We start from the raw sequence: 10,967 nt of genomic DNA on the forward strand, positions 1-10,967 counted from the left end.
AACACAAGGCTTGGGCCTGTTTTTATAGTTAAAATGTGAGGCGAGTAATAACAGCCTAGGCCTGAATTCAACGGTCAACTGCGCCATTCCAAACGTCCGGGCCTGGCACTGCGAGACGCTTCATGTTGATGAGAAGGTATGCGATAAGTTACTGAATCATACGAGTTGTTGACGGCCCTTGGGGAAACTATGTTCTGTAAGGTTTCGTTTCTTCATTTCATATTTTGGTAGATTAAATTTGTTTTATAATTTCTTTAATCGTGATGTATCAGGTGTAGTAATCAGGGCTTCTGCTTACCCAAAAAATTGCGTACAGTACGCATTAAAAGTTCGGAGGACCCCTTCAATTTTTGTCAGTGTGGTCCTTCAAATTTGGGCGAAGAACAGGGACCCCTTAAAAATCTGAAGAAGGGGTCCCTGGGACGCCAAAGAATTTAGCCTTAGCAGAAGCCCTGGTAATGGTGAGTTTAGATAAAGAAGGCAAGTCTATGCATGACATTATATTGTCATGTCTAAATTGGTCATCGAGATGAAAGGCTTAGGCCTACCTGACTAGAAACCAAAGTCTAAGAAGGAAGGCTTAGGTCGTGATTACTAGACCACCAGCGCCATCTTCAGTGAGCTGCAAGTAGTTGGTGCTGGCTAAAACGTATGTGAAATATTACTGAAATTAGTTTTAGATAAAGTTTTTAACATCATTTTAAGCTGTTTTCATATTTTTGGGTGATATTTTGTATAGACTTCCTTTTTTAAAATTTTACCACGAATACGAATGTCACCTAAAGAAAATAGAGTGAATTTTGAGAATATAGGGTGACTAGCTAAAAAGGGGAAAAGTCATATAACCTTCCCTTTATCTCTTTTATCGCTTATCTAATATGGTTTTTATAATTGAGAAAGTGAAACAAATACCTCGAATCAACTTGTTTTCTAACCTTTTTTACACTATTCCAATAGTTTCATTTTCTTATCGGCTAGATACTTGTTCCTAATAGTCAGTCTAATGCAACTAGGTATACTCCAACTTAATGACTGAAAACGATTTATTGATAACTCTCCATTCCGAAATTAAAGTAAGAAATATTTATAGTGTCCAAAAAAAAAAAGAAAAAAAAAACAAGAAAAAGAAAGAAAACGAGTTAAGTAAAGCCTTACAATGTAGACACATGTACTTCACCATCCTTTGGATCTCTTTTGGCAAGCCGACGAGCTATAGCAAGGTCTTCTTATTTTGTTTTATTTGTCTGTTCACAGGATTGAAATATCAATGGCTTCCAGTCAAAGACTAGGTTCATTATACACAGGCCTCTTCCTTTTCCTTCTGTCGGTCTGTCGTTTGACTGCCCAAGGTACAGTAACCAGTCTTGTTATTTATGTACAGGTGTCTAAAAATTATTTCAGATAATCAGCATTTATTTTGACGTTTCGCTCTGAAAGAAAAGAATGAGCATTTCTCAAGTTTCAGATATTTTCCGAAATGTGTACAGAAACAAACAAAATATCAAATGAAAGGCAGTCAGTGGTGAGCTGTTTGATGTCAAGAATTAACATGTGCTTGTTTTATTTATGATTTACAGTATCCAGTGCCACTAATTGCGAGGACAGCAGCTCCCAAGCTGTCCATTCGCTCCTCTGTACCTTGCCTATAAACGTCAACATCACACGTAAAGAGTTTACGGTCTCCTTCGTTCCGGACGATGGTGCTGAAGGTATTGTTTATTTTTATCCTTCATTTACAGTTTCCATGCTTAAAGGAATTTTTCTCGAGTACCTTAGGACCCCGGTTATTTCTGATCATTGATCTACAAATAAATATCAACGTTAAGTAGATGGCGAAGGATGACTTTTGCACTACCAAACTATACATGATAGAAAGAAAGAAAAAAAAATTAGAAGGAATGTTAAGTCTATAATTATCTCTTAGTTAAGAAGATTTAAAGAACGAAGAAAAATCTTAACTGGGTTTGTGAAATGTGTTTCAGTGTCCTTGGTGGACTGCAGATGGCCTGGAGATGGGTTTTATTGCTTCAAGTGGAAAGGTGTGGACTGTGTGCAGCCGGTGTCAGACCGGGTCAACATCACTGTACCTGGAAGTGTTGCCTGCAAGACAGGACAATACAGAGTCAAAATATTTGACACCAGCCATCTGGGCAAGGCAACCTGTCGTCCCGCCAACCAGCTTGGTAAATAAAATAAGTAACAATAATTTTTTTTTTAAATTTGAAATACACTAAAAAAGTGCAAAATATATTTTGTTTTCATTAGGATTCAGGATTTTCTTTAATACTATAACTTAAAAGGAGAGTTTTCCATGATCTTAGAGTTCCAAGAAGTTTCTAACACAACTGGACATCAAATTTTAGCCTCTTTTCCAAAACAGAAACGAGAATGAGCAAAAGACTTGTATCTTGCGAAAAGAGCTTGACCTTTTGCTCGATTTTTGGCTATTAGTTACGAAAAATTAAACACAACTCTTTTCAAAATAATATGTTTACTTATTCGGTGGTGAAGAATGAAACAGTTGATTTCTGAAGACAAAATAAGTACCTTGTATCACTCAGTAGCCTTCGCAAATCTTATCCTGTCTTATGTTACACAACATACAAAATTATTCTAGTACTTATTTCTGTTTGTGTGTTTTGATCACAGATGGACATGTGGATCTTGTAACGCAAGCCAAAAACGAAGATCTGACACCACCTATAGGTAAGGTCATAAAATAAATCCTCGTTTAGTCTCTTTTTACAATAAAATTATTAAGCTATGCTGAATGTATTTCCAGCATCACTGCAAATATTTTTGGTACAATTCTACTGTTTATTTTAATTTATATGTTTATAGTAAATTCTTTATATTTGGGATCATAGAGTGTAGATAACACTTTCAACGTTACAATGTGCTTTAAACAGTTGTCGATAAATGACATTATATAATTACATTGTCAACATTACAAAAAAAATAAATAAATAAACCACCGCTTCCTTTGTTGCTGTTCATACTAGATGAAGACACAGACTCAACAGTCATGATAGTTGGCGTATCGGTAGCAGCTGCAGTTGTGATGATTCTGCTTGTTATTGCAGTTGTTTTGTACATCAAGAGAAAAGAGTGAGTGGCTAACCAGCACAAAATATACAAATAACCAAATACATACATGATACATATGCATGCCAAGAAAACAAGCAGCCAGAAAACACACACAAGCACGCGCAATGACATTATTTTTGTTGTCAGAATTTTATTGCCAGAATGTATTGTAAGAACTATTTTCACCATTATATTATTTTATCCTTTTTCTTTGTTTTTCACTCTTATTTCTTGAACACAAAACGATGTATAACAAAAAGCAAATTTCATTAACATTTAAAATAAATATTTTTACTTTTTAGGTTAAAGGAATGGTAAAACTGCAATTAATTCTCTTTTTAGCGAAAACATTAAAATATTCTTAAGACTAACGGTCCAGGTTTACGTCGCACACGACAGGGAATTAATGTTTTGCTTGTGTTTGACTTTGAAGGTTTCAAGATTGGCTAAAGCGAAAGGCTTCAGATAAACGACCGAAAGTAGCAGATTACCAGCCTACTCTTTCAGGCGACCCCGCGCGTGTGTGAGGTCCGCTACGTCTGTCGGCGATGACGTGTTCCTGGTGGCGACACTTCGGTTCACCTCTACACTGACAGGTGTTCAAATCACCTCTACACTGGCAGGTCTTCAGTTCACATCTACACTGGCAGGTCTTCAGCTCACCTCTACACTGTCAGGTCTTCGGTTCACATCTACACTGACAAGTCTTCAGTTCACCTCTACACTGTCATGTCCTCTGTCCTCTACACTATATCAATGCTATGTCTGGTTGAACTTAATACATTCAACAGGTGCCTGTTAAAGGGACTTACTGACATATTGATGTGGCTACTAGCTAAAACCAATCAACTGACTGTAAATTTAAATGTTTTGCGCGACATGTGCTTCGGTCATACAGCAATTCTAACTTCGCTATGCGTTCATCTGTTAGACAATGTTTTTACCCTTGGTTTTTTGTGGCTTATGAAACCAGCGTAAAATTTGCATTAAAATAATATACTATTAATCTAATCCATTCATTAATCCATCCGTACACACTTACACTTATGCCGAATAATAACAATAATAATATCATCACATTATGACTGCTAATATCTGTTAAATATTCGGATATTTTTGAAAGAGCTGGTTGTATCACTTGAACTTGCAACATTTGTTCTTTGTGTGTTTTCCCTGGAAGATGTCAACAAACGTGAAGAACTGGTTTGCTAGATTCTCATCTGTATTTCAGCTCTTGCATGTCTTTAAAAGTTCAAAAGGTTACAACTAAAGACTCTAGAATTACACAAAACATCGGTGTACACCCCCAACCCCCACCACCACCAAGTTCAACGTTTCAGCGAGGACATGTGACAGGCGTGTGACACATGTATGACACGTGTGTGACACCTGTGTGACGTTTGTCAGCGGTGACGTGCTTTCCTGGCGGCGACGCTTCGGTTCACCTCCAGCTGACATCTGCCCACCCGGAACTGGACTTGCTGCCTTCTGTGACTTGTGGTCTGGAGAGGTTGGGACACGTGGGTTCCTCCAACACAGCTCCAGTTGACTGTCATGCTGATCATTGTTGAGTTATTCTGTCGAGCGACATGTCAGTCAGTAGTCTGTCAGTGTGTTCAATGTAGCTTGAGAATGTCAGAAGTAGGTTTCAATACATTTTTCTCAGTTAGAAAAATCAAGACAATAAATTCAGACTTTTGTGAAGGATATATATATATAGATCATCACGGATTTTAAACAACGAGCTTGACAAAATTATTGTGAACAAAATTTATTCAATTTACTTTTAATTACGTTTTACACACGTCACTGTAGTGTGTAACCAAATTTTTTTGGAGTTTGGATAAAAATACTTGATAAAAGATTAATTTTCTCAATACTTATACTCTACACTTCATATCACGTGACCTTTTGTGAAGACAGATTTGTTTCAGAAGAAATTATCAGTGATGATCTATAGAACAACTATTGCATAATAATAAAACAATAAAACTGTTCCAGCATGTAACTAATACTTTGATTAGCTGTTACTTATCATTGATGATTTGAATCATTTGTTTTGTTTTATGGGAGTGTTGCTCGATAATGTCTGCACATCCTGTACTTCCATGTGATTTGTATGTTGCGCAAAGCTTGATTTACACTTTGTTTTATTAAATAGATTTTCAATGCAGTAAATAAAATTTTTAATACGCTTTTGAAACTTTGAAGTTTTTTAGTTTTGTTTTGTTATGTCTTGCTGATGTATCTCCAGCAGATGTAAAACAAAGAGAGTAGTATTCATCAGTATCGGTCAGGACAAGTGTAAACATTGTTTGTCAGTATGTTACAACAATGCTAGGTTTAACAACTAGTCTTTATTTTATTTTGACAGTACTCTCAACGAATATGAAGTTCTTTCTGTCAACAGAAAGAGAAAATTTAACATCAATCTTTTTCTTTACGGACATTCTCTCTACAGAAAAACAAGAATAATAATAAAGGTCACATGAAGTTAATCTTGACCATTCAAAACCTTGCCGGGTAGTGTAGATAAATGTCTTGTATGTCGTGCTGATAGGGCTGTAAGACAGGTTTCGTGAAAAAAAAAATCAAATTGCTGACTTAACTATACACATATACTGATACTTTAACATTTACAGATACTTTAGGTGGGGTGTAGTTGCGGCCATTTGCTGCACTGGGGGCGATGAGGAACAAGAAGAAAGAAAAGATATACTTTAAAATAAACAGATACTTTAATACATGTTATGTACACGTTGCAGAAGGCCTCATGGTGTTAGTTTTTTTTTAATACACTTGCACAGTCCGACAGTTACTATTTAACAAATAACAATATAAAATTAAAGTTAACTGAAATCATAGAGTACACAGAGACCTCATGAAGTAAATCACTCGAATATTGTTGTTCTGGTTTTGTTTTCCAGCAAGCTCAGCATTGATGAATGTCTAAATTAATTGTCTTATAGCAATGGTCGGCTATACAAAGTTTCAGGGAGAACATGAAAAACTCTGTTAGCTCGTGCGTTAGTCATTCTGTCGAATATGTTAATATGCAAGTCAAGCTTTTAGAAGAGAATTTTTGAAAATTGACTTACTAAATACAAAAAATAATCTTTGGGCGAAGAACAGGGACCCCTTAAAAATCTGAAGAAGGGGTCCCTGGGACCACAAAGAATTTAGCCCTAGCAGAAGCCCTGGTAATGGTGAGTTTAGATAAAGAAGGCAAGTCTATGCATGGCATTATATTGTCATGTCTAAATTGGTCATCGAGACATGAAAGGCTTAGGCCTAAACTCAAGTCTAAGAAGGAAGGCTTAGGTCGCGATTACTAGACCACCAACGCCATCTTCAGTGAGCTGCAAGTAGTTGGTGCTGGCTAAAACGTATGTGAAATATTACTGAAATTAGTTTTAGATAAAGATTTTAACATCGTTTTAAGCTGTTTTCATATTTTTGGGTGATATTTTGTGTAGACATCATTTAAAAAAATTTTTCTACGAATACGAATGTCGCCTACAGAAAATAAAGTGAATTTTGAGAATATAGGGTGACTAGCTAAAAAGGGGAAAAGTCATATAACCTTCCCTTTATCTCTTAGATCGCTTATCTAATATGGTTTTTGTAATTGAGAAAGTGAAACAAATACCTCGAATCAACTTGTTTTCTAACCTTTTTTACACTATTCCAATAGTTTCATTTTCTTATCCGCTAGATACTTGTTCCTAATAGTCAGTCTAATGCAACTAGGTATACTCCAACTTAATGACTGAAAACGATTTATTGATAACTCTCCATTCCGAAATTAAAGTAAGAAATATTGATAGTGTCAAAAGAAAGAAAACGAGTTAAGTAAAGCCTTACAATGTAGACACATGTACTTCACCATCCTTTGGATCTCTTTTGGCAAGCCGACGAGCTATAGCAAGGTCTTCTTATTTTGTTTTATTTGTCTGTTCACAGGATTGAAATATCAATGGCTTCCAGTCAAAGACTAGGTTCATTATACACAGGCCTCTTCCTTTTCCTTCTGTCGGTCTGTCGTTTGACTGCCCAAGGTACAGTAACCAGTCTTTTTATTTATGTACAGGTGTTTAAAAATTATTTCAGATAATCAGCATTTATTTTGACGTTTCGCTCTGAAAGAAAAGAATGAGCATTTCTCAAGTATCAGATATTTTCCGAAATGTGTACAGAAACAAACAAAATATCAAATGAAAGGCAGTCAGTGGTGAGCTGTTTGATGTCAAGAATTAACATGTGCTTGTTTTGTTTATGATTTACAGTATTCAGTGCCACTAATTGCGAGGACAGCAGCTCCCAAGCTGTCCATTCGCTCCTCTGTACCTTACCTATAAACGTCAACATCACACGTAAAGAGTTTACGGTCTCCTTCGTTCCGGACGATGGTGCTGAAGGTATTGTTTATTTTTATCCTTCATTTACAGTTTCCATGCTTAAAGGAATTTTTCTCGAGTACCTTAGGACCCCGGTTATTTCTGATCATTGATCTACAAATAAATATCAACGTTAAGTAGATGGCGAAGGATGACTTTTGCACTACCAAACTATACATGATAGAAAGAAAGAAAGAAAAAAAAATAGAAGGAATGTTAAGTCTATAATTATCTCTTAGTTAAGAAGATTTAAAGAACGAAGAAAAATCTTAACTGGGTTTGTGAAATGTGTTTCAGTGTCCTTGGTGGACTGCAGATGGCCTGGAGATGGGTTTTATTGCTTCAAGTGGAAAGGTGTGGACTGTGTGCAGCCAGTGTCAGACCGGGTCAGCATCACTGTACCTGGAAGTGTTGCTTGCAAGACAGGACAATTTAGAGTCAAAATATTTGACACCAGCCATCTGGGCAAGGCAACCTGTCGTCCCGCCAACCAGCTTGGTAAATAAAATAAGTAAACAATAAAATTTTTTTTTAAATTTGAAATACACTAAAAAAGTGCAAAATATATTTTGTTTTCATTAGTATTCAGGATTTTCTTTAATACTATAACTTAAAAGGAGAGTTTTCCATGATCTTAGAGTTCCAAGAAGTTTCTAACACAACTGGACATCAAATTTTAGCCTCTTTTCCAAAACAGAAACGAGAATGAGCAAAAGACTTGTATCTTGCGAAAAGAGCTTGACCTTTTGCTCGATTTTTGGCTATTAGTTACGAAAAATTAAACACTACTCTTTTCAAAATAATATGTTTACTTATTCGGTGGTGAAGAATGAAACAGTTGATTTCTGAAGACAAAATAAGTACCTTGTATCACTCAGTAGCCTTCGCAAATCTTATCCTGTCTTATGTTATACAACATAATTAATTATTTTTGTACTTATTTGTGTTTGTGTGTTTTGATCACAGATGGACATGTGGATCTTGTAACGCAAGCCACAAACGAAGACATGGCACCACCTATAGGTAAGTTCAGAAAATAAATCCTCGTTTAGTCTCTTTTTACAATAAAAGTATTAAGCTATGCTGAATGTATTTCCAGCATTACTGCAAATATTTTTGGTCCAATTCTACTGTATATTTTAATTTATATGTTTATAGTATGTTCATTATATTTTGGATCATAGAGTGTAGATAACACTTTCAACATTACAAAGTGCTTTAAACAGTTGTTGATAAATGACATTATATAGTTACATTGTGAACATTACAAAAAAAAAAATAAATAAAATAAAATAAATAAACGACCGCTTCCTTTTTTGTTGTTTATACTAGATGAAGAAACAGACTCAACAATCATGATAGTTGGTGCATCGGTAGCAGCTGCTATTGGGATGCTCCTGCTAGTTATGGCAGTTGTTGTGTTCCTCAAGAGAAATGAGTGAGTGGCCAACAATCACAAAGTATAAAAATAACCAAATACATACATTATACATATTTATTCATGCGCGCAAGAGAACACTCAGTCAGAAAGCACACACAGGCACGAACACATAAACTCGCGCAAGCCAGAATATTATTGTTGCCAGAATATTAGTGCCAGAATGTACTGCAAGAACTATTTCCACCATTATATTATTTTATCCTTTTTCTTTGCTTTTCGCTCTTATTTCTTGAACACAAAAAGATGTATAATAATAACAAGCAAATCTCAGTAACCTTTTATATAAATATTTTTACATTTTCCGTTAAAGAACCAGAAAGACTGCAAATAATTCTATTTTTAGCAAAAACATTGCAATAATTATTCTTATGACCAACGGTCCATGTTTCTGTCGCACTCATCAAGGAATTTATATTTTGCATGTGTTTGACTTTAAAGGGTTCGACTTTGGCTAAAGAAAATGACTCCAGGTAAACGACCGAGAGAAACACACAGTCCACAGGTTAAGAGCCTACTCGACCAGCCAACCCCTGACCCCGAGGTTGTGTGAGGTCTGTGACGTCTGTCAGCGGTGACGTGCTTCCTGGCGGCGACGCTTCGGTTCACCTCTACACTGACAGGTCTTCAGCTCACCTCTACACTGACAGGTCTTCGGTCCTCTACACTATATCACTGTTATGTATGGTTGAACTTGCATCGGATGCCTGTACATTTAAATGCTTTGCGCGACATGTGCTTTGACGAATTTGAACTTTACAGAATTTAAACTTCGCTATGCGTTCATGTGTTAGCCAAGGGCTGACTTAACTATGTTTTTTCCTTTGGTTTTATGTCCCTTATGCAACCAGCTTAGAATTAGCATTAAAATAATGTGCGATTAATCTAATCCATTCATTCATCCATCCGTACACACTTACACTTATGAAGAAAAATAATAATATCATCACAGTTTGATTGTTAATATCTGTTAAATATTTGGATTATTTTTGAAAGAGCTGGTTGTATCATATGAACTTTCAACATGTGTTCTTCGTACGTTGTCAACAAACGTGAAGAACTGGTTTGCCAGATTCTCATCTGTATTTCAGCTCTTGCATGTCTTTAAAAGTTCAAAAGGTTACAACTAAAGACTCTAGAATCCCACAAAACATCGGTGTACACCCCCAACCCCCACCACCACCAAGTTCAACGTTTCAGCAAGGACATGTGACAGGCGTGTGACACATGATGACACACGTGTGACACCTGTGTGACGTTTGTCAGCGGTGACGTGCTTTCCTGGCGGCGACGCTTCGGTTCCCCTCCAGCTGACATCTGCCCACCCGGAACTGGACTTGCTGCCTTCTGTGACTTGTGGTCTGGAGAGGTTGGGACACCTGGGTTCCTCCAACACACCTCCAAGGGTGACTGTCATGCTGATCATTGTTGAGTTATTATGTCGAGCGACATGTCAGTTAGTGTGTTCAATGTAGCTTGAGAAGGTCAGCAGTAGGTTTCAATACATTTTTCTCAGTTAGGAAAATCAAGACAATAAATTCAGACTTTTGCGAAGTATATATATATAGATCATCACAGATTTTAAACAACGAGCTTGACAAAATTATTGGGAACAAAATTTATTGAATTTACTTTTATTTACGTTTTACACACGTCACTGTAGTGTGTAACCAAATTTTTTTGGAGTTTGGATAAAAATACTTGATAAAAGATTAATTTTCTCAATACTTATACTCTACACTTCATATCACGTGACCTTTTGTGAAGACAGATTTTTTTTCAGAAGAAATTGTCACTGATGATCAGCTATTGCATAATAATAGAACAATAAAACTCTACCAGTATGTAAGTGATATTTTAATTAGCTGTTACTTATCATTGATGATTTGTAATAATTTGTTTGGTTTTATGGCAGTATTGCTCGGTAATGTCTGCACATCCTGTATTTCCATGTGATTTGTATGTTGCGCAAAGCTTGATTTACACTTTGTTTTATTAAACAGATTTTCAATGCAGTAAATAAAATTTTTAATACGCTTTTGAAA

The 10,967-nt window shown here is 36.0% G+C and overlaps 2 protein-coding genes across 4 annotated transcripts; both read left to right on the plus strand.

Moving 5' to 3' along the window:
- Nucleotides 1–5,294, plus strand: LOC112568092. 2 transcript variants are annotated; one of them, XR_003099987.1, is made up of 8 exons: nt 1–136; nt 1,255–1,349; nt 1,578–1,709; nt 1,983–2,183; nt 2,650–2,706; nt 3,003–3,108; nt 3,521–3,683; nt 3,738–5,294. XR_003099987.1 is itself a non-coding variant. In XM_025245192.1 (7 exons), exons 1-7 carry the CDS (start codon nt 123–125, stop codon nt 3,612–3,614), a joined length of 699 nt encoding a protein of 232 aa, XP_025100977.1. In that variant the 5' UTR covers nt 1–122; the 3' UTR covers nt 3,615–5,294. The 2 variants fall into 2 exon arrangements, 1 of the variants encoding a protein (XP_025100977.1); XM_025245192.1 differs by having other exon boundaries at nt 3,521–5,294.
- Nucleotides 5,295–6,379: 1,085 nt separating this feature from the next.
- On the plus strand, nt 6,380–10,967 carry LOC112568093. Of its 2 annotated transcripts, XM_025245193.1 has the most exons (7): nt 6,380–6,473; nt 7,051–7,145; nt 7,374–7,505; nt 7,782–7,982; nt 8,451–8,507; nt 8,817–8,922; nt 9,364–10,967. In XM_025245193.1, exons 2-7 carry the CDS (start codon nt 7,064–7,066, stop codon nt 9,473–9,475), a joined length of 690 nt encoding a protein of 229 aa, XP_025100978.1. In that variant the 5' UTR covers nt 6,380–6,473; nt 7,051–7,063; the 3' UTR covers nt 9,476–10,967. The 2 variants fall into 2 exon arrangements, with proteins under 2 accessions (XP_025100978.1, XP_025100979.1); XM_025245194.1 differs by lacking the exon at nt 6,380–6,473 and having other exon boundaries at nt 6,494–7,145.

This window comes from Pomacea canaliculata, linkage group LG7 (genome assembly GCF_003073045.1).
Source record: "Pomacea canaliculata isolate SZHN2017 linkage group LG7, ASM307304v1, whole genome shotgun sequence".
Taxonomy (NCBI): Eukaryota; Metazoa; Mollusca; class Gastropoda; order Architaenioglossa; family Ampullariidae; genus Pomacea; species Pomacea canaliculata.

Excerpts from the sequence above, each read along its gene's own strand:
- LOC112568092 (XM_025245192.1), top strand. Across the intron at positions 1,710-1,982 it reads TCCGGACGATGGTGCTGAAG|TGTCCTTGGTGGACTGCAGA; the intron begins GTATTGTTTATT and ends AATGTGTTTCAG. Across the intron at positions 2,707-3,002 it reads AGATCTGACACCACCTATAG|ATGAAGACACAGACTCAACA; the intron begins GTAAGGTCATAA and ends TGTTCATACTAG.
- LOC112568093 (XM_025245193.1), top strand. The coding sequence starts at position 7,064 with ATGGCTTCCAGTCAAAGACTAGGTTCATTATACACAGGCCTCTTCCTT. Across the intron at positions 7,146-7,373 it reads CTGTCGTTTGACTGCCCAAG|TATTCAGTGCCACTAATTGC; the intron begins GTACAGTAACCA and ends TATGATTTACAG. Across the intron at positions 7,983-8,450 it reads TCGTCCCGCCAACCAGCTTG|ATGGACATGTGGATCTTGTA; the intron begins GTAAATAAAATA and ends TTTTGATCACAG.